The sequence below is a fragment of the Anabrus simplex genome, chromosome 4 (assembly GCF_040414725.1).
Source record: "Anabrus simplex isolate iqAnaSimp1 chromosome 4, ASM4041472v1, whole genome shotgun sequence".
Classification (NCBI taxonomy): Eukaryota; Metazoa; Arthropoda; class Insecta; order Orthoptera; family Tettigoniidae; genus Anabrus; species Anabrus simplex.
In genome coordinates, this window is record NC_090268.1 from 219,336,853 (window position 1) to 219,359,518 (window position 22,666).

The 22,666-nt window shown below is 39.6% G+C and overlaps 1 protein-coding gene across 2 annotated transcripts in view; it reads right to left on the bottom strand.

The window, feature by feature from the left end:
- Positions 1–22,666, bottom strand: part of LOC136871785 (venom dipeptidyl peptidase 4) — a 174,961-nt gene that overhangs the window by 81,880 nt on the left and 70,415 nt on the right. For both annotated transcript variants that reach the window (XM_067145369.2, XM_067145370.2), the window contains 3 exons: positions 18,305–18,385; positions 18,176–18,228; positions 774–985 (listed from right to left, as the gene is read on the bottom strand). In XM_067145369.2, coding sequence (XP_067001470.2) covers positions 774–985; positions 18,176–18,228; positions 18,305–18,385 — 346 coding nt within the window. The remainder of the gene's footprint in view (positions 1–773; positions 986–18,175; positions 18,229–18,304; positions 18,386–22,666) is intronic.

The window sequence follows — 22,666 nt, forward strand, 5'->3', positions numbered from 1 at the left end:
ACCGTTGCAAAAATTCCAGTGATGATTGGAAATGTTGTCCCTTGTGAACATCGGTGAGCAGACATGGGACCCATTTTTGACATACTTTACGTAATCCAAGGTGCTCGTGAACAATGGAGAACACACTGCCACACAAAATGTTCACCATGCTGGCAATTTCCTGCAGTGTTATGCGCCGATTTTCTCTAATGATCCCATCCGCACTGTTAACATTTGCAACGGTACTGGATGTTTCGTACTTGCCTTCGCAGTATTCGTCTATGAGATCTGTGCATCCACTGTCAAATTGCTTACACCACTTTACAATATCTGGGCAAGAAATTGCATGCTCACCATATACAGCAGCGAGCTAGTGCAACTTACTTTTTTATCTGCCCTCATAAAACCAATATAGGATGACCATGAATTGATATGTTTTGTCTCCTCAACGAACAAAGCAACAACATCTAACAATCCTCAAGGGTATTATCTGACACCTGGCTGTGGTGTGAGTGTGTTAGTGACATTGCAATAAGTGTTATGCGTTAGCGAATGTTGTGCGTTAGTGACATTACGATAAGAGAAGTGTGTTACTGACATTAAATAAGTGTTGTGCGTTAGTCACAATACAATAAATGTTGTATGTTAGGGACATTACAATAAGAGAAGTACATTAGTGGCATTACAATAAGTCTTGTGCATTAAGTGACATTAAAGCTCTAGCAGCAAGAGAACCACAAAGTAACACCAAACCTAACAACCTAGACCAATCAAACAACAAGACATTCTCCTACCTCCATAAATGAAGTCGGTAATTCCGTTGAAGACTACTCCCTCCACTCCAGTGTGGGTGAGTCTCAGTTCGATGTCCAGAAGTGTTGAAGGCCGATAGTAGAGGTCGTTCTTGTACACGAACACGAGATCATTGTTACGGGGTAGCCACGTGACATACTGCAGTAGATGTCTGTCTGAGGCGTGGCCACTCTGCTCCAGAGGACGACTTGTCCTAGACAAGTGTTGTGACATTACAATAAGTGTTGTGTGTTAGTGACATTAAAATAAGTGCTGTGCATTAGAGACATTACAATAAGTGCTGTGCATTAGTGACATTACAATAAGGTAAGTGTGTTAGCGACATTACAATAATAGATGTGCATTAGTGACATTACAATAAGTGTTGTGCATTAGTGACATTGCAGTAAGGGAGGTGTGTTAGTGACATTACAAAAAGTTTTGTACATTAGAGACATTATTGCAAGTGTTGTGCATTAGTGACATTACAATAAGAGACCATTTATATTGGTATTACAATAAGTGTCGTGCATTAGTGATATTACAATAAGAGAAGTGTGTTGGTGACATTACGATAAGAGATGTGCATTAGTGACATTACAATAATTGTTGAGCATAGTGACATTACAATAACTGTTGTGCATTAGTGACAATACAGCAAGTGTTTTGCATTAGTGACATTACAATAAGAGATGTGTGTTAGTGACATTACAATAAGTGTTGTGCATTAGTGACAATACAGCAAGTGTTTTGCATTAGTGACATTACAATAAGAGATGTGTGTTAGTGACATTACAATAAAAGAAATGTGTTAGTGACATTATGATAAGTGTTGTGCATTAGTGACATTACAATAAGAGAAATATGATAGTGACATGGCAATAAGAGAAGTGTGTTAATGACATTACAATAATTGTTGTGTGTTAGTGACATTACAATAAATGAAATGTGTTAGCAGCATTACAATAACAGTAGTGCATTATTGACATTACAATGAGAGATGTGTATTAGTGATATTACAGTGGGAGAAGTGTGTTGGTCTCATTACAGTGAGAGATGTGTATTAGTGACATTACAATAATGGATGTGTGTTAGTGACAATGCAATAAGGGATGTGCATTAGTGACATTACAATAAGTGTTGAGCATTAGCGACGTTAAAATAAGCGATGTGTGTTAGTGACATTACGATAAGAAAAGTGAGTTAATGACATTACAATAAGGGAAGTCCATGAGTGACATTGTAGTAAGTGTTGTACATTAGCGACATTACAATAAGTGTTGTGCATTAGTGACAATAATATAAGAGGTGTGTTAGTGACATTACAATAAGAGATGTGTGTTAGTGACAGTACAATAAGTGTTGTGCATTGGTGACATTACAATAAGAGAAGTGCATTAGTGACATTACACTAAGTGTTGTGCATTAGTGAAATTACAATAAGACATGTGTGTTAGTGATGTTGCAGTAAGAGAAGTGCTTAAGGACGTTACATTAAGGGATGTGTGTTAGTGACATTACAATAAAAGAAGTGTGTTAGTGGCATTATGATAAGTATTGTGCATTAGTGACATTACAATAAGTGTTGTGTGTTAGTGACATTACCATAAGTGTTGTGTATTAGTGACATTACAATAACAGATTTGTGTTAGTGACATTAAAATAGATAAGTGCCTTAATGACTTTACAATAAACAATGTGGGTTAATGACATTGCATTAACTGATGTGTATTCGTGACATTACAGTAAGTGTTGTGCAATACTGACATTACAATAAGTGTTGGACATTAGTGACATTACAATAAGAAAAGGGTGTTAGTGACATTACAGTAAGTGTTGAGCTTTAGTGACATTAAATAAGTGTTGTGTGTTAGTGATATTACAATAAGAGATGTGTGTAAGTGACACTACAATTAGTGTTGTATGTACATCATGATATTGCAATAAGAGAAGTGTGTTAGTGGCATTAAAACAAGTGTTGAGCATTAGTGACATTTCAACAAGTGTTGTGCAATAGTGGCATTACAATAAGAATAGTAAAATGAAATGGCGTATGGCTTTTAGTGCCGGGAGTGTCCAAGGACAAGTTCGGCTCGCCAGATGCAGGTCTTTTGATTTGACACCCGTAGGTGACCTGCGCGTCGTGATGAGGATGAAATGATGATGAAGACGACACATACACCCAGCCCCTATGCCAGCGAAATTAACCAATTAAGGTTAAAATTCCCGACCCTGCCGGGAATCGAACCCGGGACCCCTGTGGCCAAAGGCCAGCACGCTAACCATTTAGCCATGGAGCCGGACAATAAGAATAGTGCATTATTGACATTACAATGACAGATGTGCTTTAGAGACATTAAAATAAGGGTTGTGCATTATTGAGATTACAATGAGAGAAGTGTGATGGCAACATTACAATGAGGGATCTGTGTTAGTGACATTGTAATAAAGGATATGTGTTACTGACAATGCATTATGGGATGTGCATTAGTGACATTACAATAAGTGTTAAGCATTAGTGATATAACAATAAGTGTTGTGCATTAGTGACATTACAATAAGCAATGTGTGTTAATGACATTAAAATAATTATTGTTGTGTGTTAGTGACATTAAAATCAGTGTTGTGCTTTAGTGACATTTACTATAAGAGGTATGCATTAGTAACATTACAACAAGAGATGTATATTAGTGACATTAAAATCAGTGTTGTGCATTGGTGACATTAAAATAAGAGAAGTGCTTAAGGACGTTATGAGGGACATTATAATAAGGGAAGTGTATTAGTGACATTACAATAAAAGAAGTGTGTTAGAGTCATTATGATAAGTGTTATGATAATTGTTGGATGCGCTAGCGAGTGGTTGGCTGTTACAAGTGCTCTGTATTATCTTAGTGATAAAGTAGTTAATAGTTGTAGAAATTTAGCAAATTTTGTGTGTGTGTGATACATTTAGTTCCACAAATATTGGTGTTTAGTGCTTGTTTGTAGTACGGTAATTGAAATTAGTGATATTCATTTACAATTTTTACACTGGGGAGTTCCGTAGGCGTTCGCTAGATTACAAACTGTAATTTAGGAAAGGTGAGAGAAGAATTTTTAAAATATTATTATTAAAATATCAGTAGGTTTGTTGATAAAATACTTACAAAGACGGAATATTAAAAAGAGTCGTAACTTCGGCAGCGGTTATATCTATTAGTGCAGGCATTTGGCAGGGTATTTCAAATAGCAGTTCAACGGCCCCACCTATCACGAAGGCAATAACTTCCTTTAATAACGCGATACTGTTTTAAATTTTGTTTAAAAAAGGGATTTCAACAGAATAGACAGTACGGTATTTCATTGGCGAAATAGTTAACAGTCGTTTTATTGTTATTGATTATTGTCGCTCTTCATATTCAAATATTGCATTGTTGGCTACAGTCGTGAACAAAGGGTGTACCAGTAGTGTAGTCAAATAAATATAAATAAAAATCAGCTGATCTTGTATTCCGATCATTTGTAGTTCTGAGTTTGCAGTTAAAATATCCGTAATTTATATTTCGCTCCCTCGATCTTTCAGTATTTACGAGCGGTTAGCTAATAATAATAAAGTTCATATTGTTGTATGTCCGGCACTCCCTTCTCGCTCCGTCAGCCAGCTGCACGCGCGCCTGTGTATCATTCTGCTAGCTTCGACGCGCAGCTCTCAGTGCGCGTGCCTGACCATCGAGTGTACTATAAATAGGAGCTCCCTTCCTGCTTACTCGCCCACTCGCCCCGGTGTCCAGCTCCAGAATACACCCTACGTCGAGCACGGAGGCTACTCCTCTTGAAAATGTGCTTCGACCAGGTGGACTGAATTTCTGGCAGTACGAGGTTTCACCTCTGGTCACCGCTCCCTTACCTGTTTCCGCTGCCTATGTTCCGTAATTCTTTTACAAGCCATTGTCATTCCCTAATTTACGCAAGCTCCCTTAGTTTCGCTAGGTGGAATTTCTTCAATCAATTGAACTTGCTTTTTAGGAATTCAGGCACTTCAACAAACAAGGACTCTCAAAGACATTCATGTTAGTGTGCCAGATAGTTTTCGACTATCAACGTGTCAATTCACAAAGACTATCTTTTCAAGATAGAAGTGTATATAAAGACTGTAAACCTGTACATATTGTATAAAGACAGACTTTTCTCAAGATTCAATATTCCTTTTTGCTTCAAAATAAATTTCTGTTATTTGTGTAAATATCATAAAGTGAAGCAAATAAAAGTTGTGTTTGTAAATTTCAACCTTGGTTACAACACAACTCTATGGCGACGAGGTAAAAAAGCACCAACCTACAATTCTTCGACCCCAGTTGCCAACTCTATGGCGACGAGGTAAAAAAGCAACAACCTACAATTCTTCGACCCCAGTTGCCAACTCTATAGCGACGAGGTAACAAGCAACAAACTACACGTCATCAGCCCCAATCGCCAACTCTATAGCAACGAGGTAAACACGACACTACCATTCAACAGGCCCAGTTGTCAACTCTACGGCGAAGTGCTAACCAACAACGACACTCCAACCAGTTTTGACACACAGCTTACCTCACTCTTTCTTGCACGCATCTCACAATGGCTACTGCGGAACAACTTGCTACGGTCTTCCAAGCCTTACAGCAGCAACAACAACAGTTTATGCAACAACAACAGGCAGCATTAATTCAGGCTCTTCAAGCTATTTCTGTCTCTACACAGCCATCCGCTATTCCTCCGTTCTCTGCTTTTGATCCGGCTAAGGAAGAATGGTCAGTTTATTTAGCCCGTTTACAACAGCATTTCATCTGCCATTCTGTCACAGATGATCAACGCCGCCGCGCACTATTTCTTAGTTCGGTTGGCAATGCTACGTGTGACTTACTACGTAAATTAAGTCCGGAAGAACACTTATCTGAGGTACCCTTCACGCAGCTCTTGGCCCGTCTCACGGAACACTACGCCAAAGCTCCTCACATAGTGGCTGCTCGCTATAAATTTTTTCAGTGCAGAAAGCAACCCCATCAGACACATACTGAATGGATAACTGAATTGCGTGGTCTAGCTAAACCCTGCCAGTTCATCTGCTCCAAGGACGGTTGTGGTTCATCCTACACTGATTCTCTCATTCGGGACATGATAATTTTACATACTCCTGAAGACAAAATACGTTTTGACGCTGTCAAGCAGAGTAACCCTTCGTTAGAAGACGTCCAGCGTATTGCTACGGTTTATGAGCTTACTACCAAGACTGCCGCAGCCATAGCTTCTCCACACGAAGTTGCACAAGTCTCGCCTCAGGCCCGCAAGTCCTCTGCTACAGTGAACCGTACGGATAAGGCGCTCTCCACCAAGCATTCTCGCCAGGTTCCCTCTCGTAATGCTACACGGAAGCCCAATTCTAAAAGCACCTCGAAACTCCTGCCTTCCTGCCGAGGTTGTTTCAAGCATCATGAACGTCGTGACTGTCGTTTTTTCAAAGCTACTTGTGAACGATGTAATAAACTTGGACACATTAAGACTGTCTGTCAAAGTTCGCTCCGCCCTGATAAGACTACTGCAGCACGCCGGAAGCATATACAGCCCCGCCAAGACATGGAAGTTGATCAGATCAATCTTATTCTTCCCACAAAGGATTCTCACAAAATCATCATTCCTCTCTCATTCTCTGATCGATCTGTCGATTTTCAATTAGACACTGGATCACCTGTCTCTATTATTAACCTGACTACCTACCACAACTTAGGTTCACCTTCATGCTCTCCAGCTGACATCCAGCTCGTGACATTTAACAAGAAGAAAATTGACATCAAAGGTCAAATCAAGCTTCAGGCTAGTTATAAAGGAATTCAGAAGGCCATTCCTCTTCTCGTAGTTAACAACTACACTGCATCAAACATTATGGGCATGGATCTATTTAACTTATTTGGTTTCCAGATACATGACAACATTAACGTCGTATCTACATTGCATCCTACTTCTGACGTTACCGCTCTCCTAGCGCAGTTTCCTGAAGTCTTCGACTCTCAACTCGGAACAGCCAAAGACTATACAGCTCACATACAGCTGAAATCCGGAGCTAAGCCTCGCTTCCTCAAAGCTCGTCCAGTACCCCTAGCACTTCAAGACCAGGTCACGAAAGAATTAGAAAGATGGATACAAACTGGAATTGTTGTACCAGTTACTTCTAGTCAATGGGCTACTCCACTCGTGGTAATCAAGAAACCTGATGGTAATGTTCGACTTTGTGGCGATTTTCGATCTACAGTCAACGCACAACTCGAAACCGATATCTTTCCTATTCCACGTCCAGAAGACTTATTCCGTCGTCTCTCTGGTGGACAATTCTTCTCTCGAGTTGATCTTAAAGAAGCATATCTCCAGCTACTTTTAGACGAAGAATCTAAGAAATTTCTCACACTCAACACTCCTCTCGGACTGCTCCAGCTCCAGCGGCTCCCATTCGGTGTTTCATCCTCAGCGGCTATTTTTCAGCGCTATTTGGCTCAACTCACCGCCTCAATCCCCGGTTGTGCTAACTACCTGGATGATATTATTGTTACTGGAAAAGATCATCAGGAACATCTCACCAATCTCCGCCTTCTTCTCCAGAAATTGAAAGACAATGGCCTACGAGCGAATCTAGCTAAATGTACCTTCTTTCAGCCTCAAGTTCACTACCTCGGACATATACTTGATAAGAATGGAATTCGTCCTAGTATGCAGAATGTCTCCGCGATAGTAAACATGCCAGCACCTCAGAACCTCAAGCAGCTCCAGTCCTTCATAGGCAAAGCGAACTATTATAATAAGTTCATTCCACGCTTCGCTACAGTGGCAGCTCCATTAAACGCTCTACGTAAAAAAGGTGTTAAGTTTCAGTGGACTCCGCAATGCCAACAGGCATGGAAAACAATCAACAACGCCTTAATTCAAGCTATACAACTCACTCATTTTCAGCCCGACAAGATCATCACGCTAGCTACTGACGCTTCAGACTACGGTGTCGGTGCCGTTCTCTCCCAGAAGGATCGTCATGGACAAGAACGCCCCATCGCCTTCGCTTCGAAAACACTTAATGACCATCAACGTCGATACTCACAGATAGAGAAAGAAGCTTTAGCCATCATCTTTGGTATTCGCCGTTTCAATGAATATCTTTATGGCAACCATTTCCTGATCATTACCGATCATAAGCCTCTCGTACACTTATTCCATCCTGGTAATAAGATCCCAGAGAATTCCCTCAGAAAGCTTCAAAGATGGTCCATGTTCCTTTCTGATTATTCCTATCAGATTGTATATGGAGCCACATCCCAGCATTGTAATGCTGATGCCCTCTCCCGCTTACCCGTTGGTCCTGATACTGCCTTCGATTCTCAAGAATCTGAATGTCTTCAGTTGGACATAGAACTTGAAGATACTGTATCCAGTTTTCCTATTGATGCTACCTGCATAGCTAAAGCTACGGATAAGGACAGTACACTTGCTACTGTACGTACTTACATCCGCAACGGTTGGCCTCTTCAGAGCACACTTCCTGCCCAACTGGCACCTTATCATCGTATGCAGCATCGTCTCACGACTCGTGCCGGAGTTGTACTACTAGAAGCAGGCACCATCTTCCGAGTGGTTATCCCACTTAGCCTACAGAAACAAGTTCTCGAATTATTACACCAAAGCCATTGGGGTATCTCCAGAACAAAGCAACTCGCCCGTCAACACTGCTACTGGCCCGGTATTGATGCCGCCATCGAAAAGCTAATACGTCATTGTGAGCAATGTCAAACGAATCAGAACGCCCCGTCTTCTGATCTTGCTTCATGGCCTCCTGCTACTACTCCATGGGAACGAGTTCACATCGATTTCGCAGGTCCTTTCCTCAATTCCATGTGGTTAATAGTCATCGATTCACTGTCAAACTTTCCATATGTAGTGGATATGCATTCGACTACTACAACCGAAGCTACCATTCGTGCTCTCCAGAAAATCTTTACTACAGAAGGTTTACCGCAAGTACTCATTTCAGACAACGGACCTCAATTTACAGCTACTGCTTTTCAGAACTTTTGTACACATAATGGCATTCGTCATATCCTAGCACCACCTTTTCACCCTCAATCTAATGGTGAAGCTGAACGCTTCGTACAAACATTTAAAAGAAGTATGAAGAAAGCTGTCTCTTCAGGCTTAACTAAAGACCAAGCCTTGCTCCAACTCTTAAACAACTACAGAACTCTACCCGGCGCTGATAATGTCACTCCTGCACAGAAGCTCCATGGACGACCTCACAGAACTTTACTTTCTCTGTTACAGCCTCTTCCGACCCAGCATAAGACCTCACCAACGAAGTTCTCCCTCAACGACAAGGTCTACACCAGGACATTCAAATCCAACCCACTCTGGATACCTGGAGTCATCTGCAGATCTTTGGGTCATCGTCTATACGAGATACAGACTACGGAGAAACGTATCTGCCGCCATCAAGATCAGATACGTCTGCGCTACCGCCCCTGTCCAGCTATTGATGCTATTGCTAAACCTGATAAATCTATTGCTGAACGCGCTTTAGATCATTTAATAACAATGGGTTCCTTTCAGGACGAGACAGCGCCACTCCGCCCAGTTCCAGCTCCGGACAATACAACAGAGAAATCAGCAGCTCCGCCCCAGCATCGCAGCCGCCGCCAGCGCCGCCGCCGTTTCACGCCGTACCGGCGTATTTAGGAGGGGAGGGTGTTGTATGTCCGGCACTCCCTTCTCGCTCCGTCAGCCAGCTGCACGCGCGCCTGTGTATCATTCTGCTAGCTTCGACGCGCAGCTCTCAGTGCGCGTGCCTGACCATCGAGTGTACTATAAATAGGAGCTCCCTTCCTGCTTACTCGCCCACTCGCCCCGGTGTCCAGCTCCAGAATACACCCTACGTCGAGCACGGAGGCTACTCCTCTTGAAAATGTGCTTCGACCAGGTGGACTGAATTTCTGGCAGTACGAGGTTTCACCTCTGGTCACCGCTCCCTTACCTGTTTCCGCTGCCTATGTTCCGTAATTCTTTTACAAGCCATTGTCATTCCCTAATTTACGCAAGCTCCCTTAGTTTCGCTAGGTGGAATTTCTTCAATCAATTGAACTTGCTTTTTAGGAATTCAGGCACTTCAACAAACAAGGACTCTCAAAGACATTCATGTTAGTGTGCCAGATAGTTTTCGACTATCAACGTGTCAATTCACAAAGACTATCTTTTCAAGATAGAAGTGTATATAAAGACTGTAAACCTGTACATATTGTATAAAGACAGACTTTTCTCAAGATTCAATATTCCTTTTTGCTTCAAAATAAATTTCTGTTATTTGTGTAAATATCATAAAGTGAAGCAAATAAAAGTTGTGTTTGTAAATTTCAACCTTGGTTACAACACATATATCCCAATCATTGCAGTTCAAGTCCCTGTAGTAGTAGTAGTAGTAGTTTTGACAGAAATATTTTTGAGAAATTATTTGTTGACAACCTCGTATTTTTCAGTAATTAAGGGCACTTTTATTCTCCGTCCCGTGGAGTAGGGAAAATAATAGTAATCCACCAGCTGTAATAATCACATATTAGATAGTATCTTGCCTGTTATATTCGTGTTTTTTTGTGTGTACGGCAACCCTTTCGATACTTAAGCATTTAACCAAACGCAAGGTTTCATTTCTATTAGAGCATAGTAGGATAAAGTAATACTAAAGAAATCTTCTGCCTACGCGTTTAACTTTGTTGGTAATCCTTGAGTACGGCAGTTCTTGCGAATTTCAAACTTTAGGCCTAATTGCAATTTTCATTTGTATTTGTGCTTAATAATAACCTGTTGTAATTAGCACACATCTGAACATAGTTCAAAAACTGTTGTAGTGTATTGTAGTGACTTATTAGAGTGCTTATTCTATTATTTCGAGTAGTCTTGCGAATTTCAAACTTTAATTGTAATTTCCATTTCAGTTTGTGCTCAGTAATAACCTACTGTATCATAATTAGGATACGTCTGAACGTAGTTTAAAATCATTGTAGCGTATTATAGTAGGTATCTTATTATAAATTAGTGTGTTTATTCTATTACTGTAAAATATTTGTGTAGTATAGTATCTGTAGTAGGCTATCTATAGTATCTGTGATATCTGTATTAACTCTCTTATTAGAATTCTGTTGCAGTAATTAGGGTAGACTTAACTGCAGTTAAGAATTCTGTAGGCCTAATTCTTGTGCATTACTTTCGGTTTTCAGTAATTAAAAGCAATTTTCATTCTGTTAGGGTGTTGTAGAAAAAAATTTGTACAACTAAGTAGTATTGTAGTGTAGTAGTAGCCTATATTAATTACCGTCAAAGGGGGTTACTTGGGACAGTTTTATTTTTCAAACGGCTCTACAACCTGGAAATTAAATGTCACGTTCTTTTTTTTTTTTTTTTTTTTTTGGATTTTACCTAAAAAGAACAATTTTGTTACCGTCCCAAGTTACCCTTGAGATGTGTAACTTGGGACAGTAACTTAATTTTCATAATGTTCATAATACTCTTCTGTTTTAATGTATCTGTCCCATGTTAAAAAATATCTCGGTTATGTGGGACACTACAGTGACAAATTAAAAGGGAAATAATTCATTAACTGCCAAAATAATCTTCTAATTATTATGTAATTCCTTAATACATAGGTACCGTAGCCTAATTAATTCAAAGAAGGTAAGTTACATTGAAAACATATCTACCTCCACTCATTAACCTAAATGGCACAATAATCTTCAAGATTTGTTTTTCCTTAACATCGTCTACCGGTATGTCATCAACTGTAGGAAACACAAATATTGTGTTTTTCTATCCTTCATAACTGTGCAGGAATTTGCACTGGTGGGTTCCATCATTTTCTATTGAAAGAACTTGCCCTAAAAGCAACTTTTCATTATCTTTCTTAGTGTCTCGGCTCATACACACAATTTTTTATGGTTATTTTCTTTAAAAATTATCTGCAATATATAAATTCAACCTCAGTAATACCCCGACCTTAATATTGCCTCTATATATATATATATTTCTAGTAAACATTGTGGTTCACTCATCTGCCGAATTTGGCGCGTATTCAATGAAGCAATTGTCGGCAAAGAGCTCCCAAAATATGGGTTCAAACTGCCCCAAGTTAGACTGCAGTCCCAAGCAACCCCGTTTGACGGTACCTTGTTGTTGTGTGATCTCTGTGAACTATCCTAGACAATATTTCTTTCGTTTCACTTTTATAGGCCACACCCACAGTTCCTACACTCGCACTGCTTATCCATTTTTTACTGAAAAATGAAAAGAAAAGGAAAAATAAGATAACTTATTCTGTGCAAAATTAAAATGAAAGGAAAGAAACATTGTCCAGGTTAGTTCACAAAGAACACACAACAGTAAGTTATTTAATATAGGCTACTATTACACTACAATACTACTTAATTGTACTATTTTTAATCGAAACCGACTTTCAACCTATTAGGTCGTGTTACGTACATTTAGTACGTGTTGAAGAGATGTTAAGTACAGAACAAAAATGGCCAACCGGACACCAGTGGGATCCGAACCCACAACCTCCCGATTTCGCGTTGGTTGCTCTACCAATTGAGCTATGGTGGCCTAGGCCATCTTTGTTCTGTTGGAAAGGATCTAAGCTACAGGTCTGGCACTACTGCCATCACTCTGTAGAGTGCGTTTAAGTCGCCCGTTGAGGGCCAAGTCATTGAATATTGAATTTTCACGACCGCATTGTAATCGAAACCGACTTTCAACCTATTAGGTCGTGTTACGTACATTTAGTGGGATCCCACTGGTGTCCGGTTGGCCATTTTTGTTCTGTACTTAACATCTCTTCAACACGTACTAAATGTACGTAACACGACCTAATAGGTTGAAAGTCGGTTTCGATTACAATGCGGTCGTGAAAATTCAATATTCATGTACTATTTTTATTTCCTACAACGCACTAACACGATGAAAATTGCTGTTAATTACTGGAAACAAAGAATAATACACAAGAATTAGCCTACACAATTATTAACTGCAGTTAAGTCTACCCTAATTACAACAACAGAATTTTAGTAAGAGTGTTACTACAGATACCACAGAAACGACACTATACTATACAAATATTTCACAGTAATAGAATAAACACACTACTTTCTAATAAGATGCTATAATACACTACAATAATTTTAAACTACGTTCAGACTTAGTACAGATACTACAATAATTTTAAATTACGTTCAGACGTATTCTAATCACAACAGGTTGTTACCAAGAAAAAAACAGAAGAGAAAATTACCATTAAAGTTCAAAATTCGCAAAACTACTCAAAATTATAGAATAGGCTCTCTAATTTCTAATAAGTTACTATAATACACTACAATAATGTTAAAACTACGTTCAAACGTATCCTAGCTTCTTACTAAGCACAAATAGAAATGAAAATTCCTATTAGGCCTAAATTTAGATATTCGCAAGAAGTACCGGTACCGGTAGTACTCAAAGATTAGCCTACCAACAAAGTTAAACACGTATACAGATTAATATTAGTACTACTTGTCCTACTATGCTGTAATAGAAATGAAACATGCCGTTTGCACAAAAATACACACGAATATCTAATATACTGCATCTACACTACAATTCTCAACTGAAATGCGGTTATGTGATCTTTACAGATGATGGATTACTATTATTTTCCCTACTCCGCGGGACGGAGAATAAAAGTGTCCTTAAATGTTGAAAAATATGAGGTTGTTTACAATAATATCTCAAAAGTATCTCTGTCTAAACTACGCCAGGGACTTGAATTGCAATTATTGGAATGTAGGAACTTGATTATTAGCTAACCGCTCATAAATACTGAAATGTCGAGGGTGTGAAATATAAATTACGGATACTTTAACTGCAAACTCAGAACTACAAATGATCGGAATACAAGAATCAGCTGATTTTTATTTATATTTTCTTGATACACTACACCCTTTGTTCACAGATTGTTGCCAACAATGCAATATTTGGATAAGAAGAGCGACAATAATCAATAACAATTACGACTGTTAGCTATTTCGCCAGTGAAATAGGGGAACCTGTCCTAAAATGACATACCATAAAATAAAAACACTGCTGTGGACATAATTCTCGAGATAACTCATTTATTTCTTGAACATTAATAACCCTAGAAAGGAGCACCATTGTGGCATAACATAAGTATTAATACAATGTTTCTGTCTCTTGTAATTTGAATATTTTCAAAAACATGTTACTATGTCATTATATCTCAGGTACTTGGGTAAAATGACATACTTGCTATATCTCAAGTAAAAAGACTTTTTACTCACACAACTCACAAATAAATGCTTTTGATGTTCTTGAGAGTCCAGCACACTCATTGTGTGCCCACATTGCACACTTAGTACACTTTGACCATGTCTCCCTTGGTTTAGAGTTACTAAATAAGTCATTACAATAGGGACATGGTACATCATTGTCATCATCAGCATCAATATCCACGTCTTCATCGCTGTCAGTACCTAAATAAAGCTTCTTTTTTGCCTGTTGAGCAGCGCGTCTTGATACTACCTTCTTCTTCTCTGCAGCCTTATTTTTTATTTCATTGAGGTATGGACTGCTAGTCAGTATTTGAGACCCTTCCTGTTTGCGTTTTCTTGAGACACAACCAGTTTGTGATGCAGAAGGCATTGGAGATATCTGAACTGGTCTGATATATGAGGATGGTGAACAATCAGGAGATGTAGGCCTACTCTCAATTGGATAAGACCTAGAGGATGACGGTGTTGCGCATGAGGAACTGGAGGGGATTACAGAATCTTGAGGAGGTGGGAAGGATGCTGTTGCAGCCTCTTTCAATGTTTCACCGTTTGACTTGTTTTGGTCTTCCTGGTTTGCTTCCTGGTGTTGCTCGCATTGCAGAGACCTTTCCGTAACTGCTGCTGCGCAGAAGACATGATCTGGAAACACATCACGATCTAAAGGCCAAATGCCTGTTTTGGCAAACCCACTGGTAGCATTGTGAATTGAAGCTGCTTTCCCGTAGGCTAATGAAAACAAACTAGCCATTTGGTATTGGGTAACAACTCTTCCTGGGTGGGCTTTGAGCCATTTGGATACTTCTTGATTATAATATGTCTTCAATGGTCCAAAGAATGCCACATCCAGAGGCTGAAGTCGATGGGTGCAGTGAGGAGGGAACGAGAGCATGATGATACCATTGCCCTTAGCGTATGTTAGCACATCAACATGCTTATGACTAGCATGGCCATCAAGTAGGAGAAGCACCTTCTGGTCTTTTGATGAATTGATATGTTGTTGGAAGTGTTTCAACCACTGAAGGAACAGTTCTCCTGTCATCCAGTCCGTTTCGTTTATAAGAGCCAATGTTCCTGTAGGTGCTCCATCAAAAAGTTCATTTTTGAACTTCTTTCTAGCAAATATTATTGCAGGCGGAATGAAAATACCAGCAGAGCTCATACAGCATACTACGGTCGCATGCTGACCCCTTTCAGAACTGGTCATAGAACCAACTTGCTGCCTTTAGAAGCTAGAATCTTCTGGGGCCTTTGAACTGTGGAGAGAGCCGATTTGTCTGCATTGTAAATCCTTGTTGGATGGATACCATTCTGAGTAAGAACAAGTTTTAATTTATCAAAAAACAGAGAGACTTGTGGCTTATTGAATGCTCGGGCTCTTCCTGCTGAAGTTGCTTCTGGTCGCCTCAATGAAAGCTCAGGGTGCCTCTTCCGAAAACCACGTAACCATTCCCAGCCTAGAAAAGATAAACACAGTTGTGATAAATGAAATTAGTGCCACTATCCTACAGCCTTTTAACAAATAGCTTACAGTTTATCAGAAATATACTAACCTGCCATATTTTCTTCTTTGCTAAAACAATGATCTAATCCATTACTTTCAGCTAATTGATAAGCTAGCCTTCGAACGTCATCCAGTGTTAAACCAAAAAGACTAGATTCAAGATCTTGAATGTGCTGCATAAGATCAACCTCCAGGAACAAAGGAAAAGTAGTTTGATAGCGGCCCAGTCCCTTATCAGCACCAGTTAGGTTCTTGTTTTTCCCTAGAACTCTCCTCCTCAGCGTAGCTTGTGGGATATTAAAGGTCTTGGATGCAAGATACCAGCCCATTTCCTTTTTTTAACGGCATTCATGGCTTGCTCCATATTTGTTTTATCCCATGATTGTCGAGTACTACTTCTCTTGTAACTCCCAACCATTATCTCTGCAAATAATAATAATAATAATAATAATAATAATAATAATAATAATAATAATAATAATAATAATAATAACGGGTTGACGACCACAAATTTCCCAACCCTCAAAAGGTTAACCAACAACAACCACCACCACCAACAACAACAACAACAACAGCAATCGTGATGTTAGTCCCATTCGTCCAATTACCAATGGTCTTAATAGTGTGAAGGAGGAAAATGAAATTAAACTTTGCTCGGGTTTACCTTAGCACACAGTATGTCATTTTACCAACATTGTTAACCTCAAACACATCACAGAAATGCTCACAAACGCCTTGTGTGAGGGGTTATGTAAATACCACAAAATAATCAGAATGAATGCTTTTAGTTACCCTATATGTAAAAAATTTGTTACGCTATTTGAAATAAACATATTTGGTACCTAATAGAATTACACTTACTTTATAATTCAATGACGTGATGTTGAGAGATTTCCACTACTACACAAAAACCGTGGCAACAGCAGCAATGCTATTAACTCTGCTCCAGTCTTACCAATCCGTGAATAATTCAAGGTAGAGATGAGTGCTGCCCCATGCGTCATTTGCGAGAAACGACCGGTATGTCGTTTTATCGAAGTATGTCATTTTAGGACAGGTTCCCATACTGTCTATTCTGTTGAAATCCTATCTTTAAACAAAATTTACAACAGTATCGCGTTATTAAAGGAAGTTATTACCTTCGTGATAGGTGGGATCGTTGAACTGCTATTTGAAATACCCTGCCAAATGCCTGCACTAATAGATATAACCGCTGCCGAAGTTACGACTCTTTTTAATATCCCGTCTTTGTAAGTACCGTATTTTATCAACAAACCTATTGATATTTTAATAATACTATTAATTGTACTATTGTAATTTAGCGAACGCCTACGGAACTACTCAGTGTGAAAACCGTAAATAAATGCCACTAATCGCAGATTACTACAAATAAACACTAAACACAATTATTTGTGGAGCTAAATGTATCACACACACACACACACACACACACACACACACACACACACACACACACACACACACAATTTGGTAAATTTCTACAATTATTAACTACTTTATCACTGAGATAACACAGAGCTCTTGGAACAGTCAACCGCTCACTAGCGCATCCAACAATGGAAAGGAAATGATATGGAAAGGAATGTGATAGTAGCAGATGATCTCAATTTCCAAAATGTCAATTGGGAAGGTAATGCGAACGACAGGAAGAATGAACAACAAATGGCAAATAAGTTAATATGGGATTCAGAAAGTGATGGAACCAACTAGAGGGAAGAATATTTTGGATGTGCTACTGGTAAAACCAGATGAGCTCTATAGAGAAACCGAAGTATTAGATGGTATTAGTGATCACGAAGCTGTTTTTGTCGTAGTTAAAAATAAATGTGAAAGAAATGAAGGTATTAAAATTAGGACTATTAGGCAGTACCATATGGCTGATAAAACAGGCATGAGGGAGTTTTTAAAAAGTAACTACGACTGCTGGAAAATGGTAAATAAAAATGTAAACAGACTCTGGGGTGGGTTTAAAGCAATTGTTGAGGAATGTGAAAATAGGTTTGTACCTTTAAAGGTGGTAAGGAATGGTAAAGATCCACTGTATTATAACAGAAGTAAAGAGACTACGAAGGAGGTGCAGGTTGGAAAGAAATAGAGTTAGAAATGGCTATGGAAGTAAGGAGAAATTGAAGGAACTTACTAGGAAATTGAATCTAGCAAATAAGTCAGCTAAGGATAACATGATGGCAAGCATAATTGGTGGTCATACAAATTTTAGTGAAAAATGGAAGAGTATGTATAGGTACTTTAAGGCAGAAACAGGTTTCATTAATGAACAAGGTGAGAGTGCATGCTTGGTGTGAAAATAGAAAACCACCAAAAACCATATTCAGGGCTGCCCACAGCGGAGTTCGAACCCACTGTCTCCCGAATGCAAGCTACTGCAAAGTGACCAAAACCGCGCTGCCACTCGCTCGGCAATTCTTCCTTGAATAAACGTGATAGACAGGGTGCCCTCTACTCAGATAATTGACCAGCTACAATGTACTTATCGACCTGTATGTTGCCTCGTAAAGGAGCTACTTACTGCCTGTGGACGTCAATGATCTCGTACTGGGCCAACGCTGGCTGTCCAAACACCTGTGGGTACAGAGATGGCTATTAGACTGGTGTTACTCCTGTGCATCACATGGCTTTTAGACTAGTGTCAATGTACCTTGGTCCTGTTGTGCACGGCGAGCAGGAAATGGCGATCGGCTGACAGCACGTAGTCCACTGAACTTGACGTCGTGGGGATCTAAAACATGTGGTCATTTCAACACATTATTAATAGTAGTAGTATAAGTAGTGTAAGAGACAACAATGAGGAAGGGGTCAAAAGAAACAACGCATGACAATTCAGGACTGAAATGCGTAAAAACCAACCACCCAGCCTCTACTTCAAGAAAAATGTGCACTCGACAATAAAGAGAACTGCCAAATCTTAGCAGAGTACTTCAACAAACTGTCCGGCCTCGCGGTGTAGGGGGCAACGCGTCCGTCTGTCACCCGGCGGCCCTGGGCTCGATTCCTAGCTGGGTCAGTGGTTTTTGATTGTAAATGATTAATATCCCTGGCCTGGAGACTGGGTATTTGTGTCGTCCTTAACGTTCCTTTCTTCACATTCAACACTCCACACTTCCTCCATACCAATTACACACAGGTTCATACCACATGGTGCAAGTACGGGAAAAAAGATCTCTATAGGTGACGCCCCGAAAAAATAGCATTAAAAAAACTTCAATATACTACTTAACTGTGAAGAACCTCAAGAAAAACTTCCTCACGAGAAACCAATGATGAAACAGCCACTAACACAATATCCAAGTCTGGAAGAAGTCAAGGCCTTAGTCAAATCGTTAAAAAAACAAAAAAACCCAGACTCAGTCACATTAGAATCACTGAAATATGAAGATGGGGAAGTGAAATCCGTAAAAAAAAACTTTTAGACAAAATCTGGGAGGAAGAAGAAGAGGAGATAGGTCCTACTGTACCGGAAGATATGGAAAATGCACGAATACATCCTCTACACAAAAAGGGGAGGGATCTCACTACAGCCAGTTGTGTACAAAATATTCTCCACTGTTGTACTAAACAGAATTAAAGGCGAATTGGGCAAGCACCAAGCGGGGTTCAGAAGTGGGACGGATCTACAACCTGAAACTGATCATCAGAGAGAGATGCCTAAGAGCAAAGAAATACATCGGTGTGTTTGTTGACTTTGAAAAAGCCTATGACTCAGTATAGAGAGGCACACTGTTTAGTACATAAGATAAATACGGAGTAGACGACAAAACAATGGCATTAACCAAACAGACTCTCACAACACCAAATCAAAATTAGAATTCATGGGGGAAATTTCTGAGCCCTTCGAAATCAAGCCAGATGGACTTTGCCTGATATTACTGAACTGAAAGTTAAAAAATTCATTGTTTCGTATTGAAGAATATTACAGTTAAAATTGAAATAATTGATAAATAGATTCAACCTATTCAATACAAAAGAATAAGAAATGTAGTGAATTACATTCCTATTTAATAATAAGTAGAAATGGTACCGGTTTCGACCCTAGTCCAGGTCATCATCAGCCGATTAAAAGATGAAAAACAATGCATAAGAAAAAGAAATAAAAGATCAAGTACAATCCGGATAAGTAGAAGAGGCGATATAAAAATGAACGGGGGTAGACACTGTAAAATTCAGAAGAAGTAAAATGTAAGTCACTTAAAAGAAAACAGTGCGTAATTTTCTGAGCGGCAGTATAGCACACGCAGTGTTAGGCAAAGTCTTATAATGTTTATGAATAGCGGAGAACGGTTAAATGAGCTAGTTTTTAAGCACTGTCAGGCACAAAGTCATATCATAATCGAACACATACGAAGATCCATAATCGTGCAGGAGTTGAAGATGAGTAGATCTATTGAAGTAACTTGCCAGCTCCCGGTGATCCGCGCGATATATTTAACATCAGGCACTGTGGTTTCAAACGCCAAAGTAAAATGGAGAATAGCTTGATGATCCTGTAATTTTCTTCGGTTGCGGGAAAGTAAGTACTGTATATAGATACATATAATATAATTGAATAAGTAATTGTGCTTCTATAGAATTCTTAGAACAGTTGACTGAACTGTGTACTAGAAAACGTAATATGTGGATGGCGCGGGACACCGGAAGACCAGAAAATCAAAAGTGGGATACAGATAGGACAACCTTGCTTTCATCTTGCGATATTGACAGGTGACATAAAAAACAGCCACCACACAGAAAAAGAGAGGTGATAAAACAGGACAGCAGGTCCCCTTCGAGAACACGAAATTCATAACAAACTGCAAAAGCGCACCTACACGTGATGGAAAAATGAGAAGAGTGGACATATCTAAGTATCTGGCAGAGATCATAGAGACAAACTGACTTGACAAAGAATCAAAGACGCAAACCACCAGTCAGTTCACTGATTCTGCCAGCTACATGTTGAACGCCGCTGCAGCACTAAACGTATTTTATCCTAATTCGATTCACTCAACGTGCGCAGCTCACGGCCTTATTAGGGTTACAGAAGAAAGAAGGGCACAATTTCCAAATGTGTACAACGAAGAAAGAGCTCCGGACAGGGGCTTACAGGGATTGCCTACTGACGTCATAAATGTTGTTGGCAGGCGTGTTGAGAGTTTCCTTACTGCTCAGCGCTTCCTGCACGGCTTGCTTTACAATGGTTCCCACTGGCATCTGTTTAACTTTGCGGGCATCATTTCTTCGTAGGTATTTTGCTTCAGGTTGCACTAAACACTTCCCGAGCACTCTGACGGAAACAACTGTACAAGTTTCAATAATGTATCACACTTACGACTGCCAAACTGTTGAAATTCACCTCCTAATATCGCACAAACCACGAGCCTCGTATTTCGTGACTATACACGATCCGCCACTACGGATGTTTTACGAACACTTAGTAAGAATGAATGACAGGAGTCTATTCAGCCACTTCAACAACAACCCAGAGACGAATTGCACCTGGATACTAGAGGTACCGGTACGTAAAAAATATGAAAGACAACAACTCAAGACATGGAAGGGTTTCCAGGAGTCTACGAATAAAAATTGGATGAGGGGAGGAAAAGAGTAGCTACTGAAAGTATGAAGGAAAAATAAAGCTAACATTGAGGTGGTCCTTATATGGCTGGTGTCGAACGAGGAGAAGAAGAAGAACAGCGATTTTTGAAGCAAGTGAACTTACAGTACATGTAAATGATCTAATGCACGAGAAAGATAACCTTTCTACAGTATATTACAAGAATTATTCATAATTACTGAGAATGCCTGAAACACTATGCGTAGGGGCGGTGCAATACATACCATACCTGTAGTAAGGGTTGGTGACCACTGGTCCCCTAACTGAGTCAGGCATTGCTTCCACTTACTTGCGTAAAGGTCTCTCTTTCACCTATCCTACCCGACCTTTCTTCGTCAACTCTTGTTCTTCTCCGACCAAATTAGGTTTACGAGGCCTAGGGAGTCTTTCATTTTCACTCGCTTGGTATCAGTACCAGCCCAACATTATTTTGTTTATAGCTACCACGATGTCGTAGCCTGGATTTCGTTAGACGACGTCACAATATTTTGTTTGCAGACGGAGTTCGAGGTTTCCTGCGATACCTTCCAGTTCACGCTTCACTTCTCCACAATCTCCAGTAAATCAGTAAGACGTAAACCACGTGTTTCTAGCTCGCTTCCTGAATAGTGCTGACATCACATCAAATACTTCAATCAATCATACGCTTCACTCCATTGAAATTATGACAACAGAAAAGGTCAGCTTTAATACAACTTCCCCAGCGCGTAAGGATTGGCTCTGGAAGAAGAGGGACGTCAGTAGGCAATCCCTGTAAGACACTGTCCGGAACTCTTTCTTCATTGTACACATTTGGAAATTGTGCCCTTCTTTCTTCTGTAACCCTAATAAGGCCGTGAGCTGCGCACGTTGAGTGAATCGAATTAGGATAAAATACGTTCAGTGCTGCAGCGGCGTTCAACATGTAGCTGGCAGAATCAGTGAACTGACTGTTGTACCCACCCGACCGCCAGAGCAGGCGTACCGAGTCAATGAGAGAGCGACCGATTGAAGAATGATTTGTAAGAGAGAAGTTTTTTTTAAAATAATGAAGCCATACTTTCCAGTGTCGACTTAGTTAAATGTAACAAAAACTTTTCAGTCTGTCAAACACACTGCAATTACAATATGAATTATAACACTATAAACATAATTGTAAAAATTCTTTGTATAATAGTGTGTATTTTTACTATTCTTTGTATAATAGTGTGTGTTTTTACAGGTATGTTTATAGTGTTATAATTTATATTGCAATTGCAGTGTGTTTGACAGACTGTAAAGTTTTTGTTACGATACATTTACAGAGATAAGTTCATCTCCGCTCAACTTCCCGACCAATGCGTATCTACCACATGCATCTCCAGATCAGACGGTCAAGTAACTACGTTCGGATTTCTTCCAGCACCGAACTGTAACATTTGTCAAGTACGC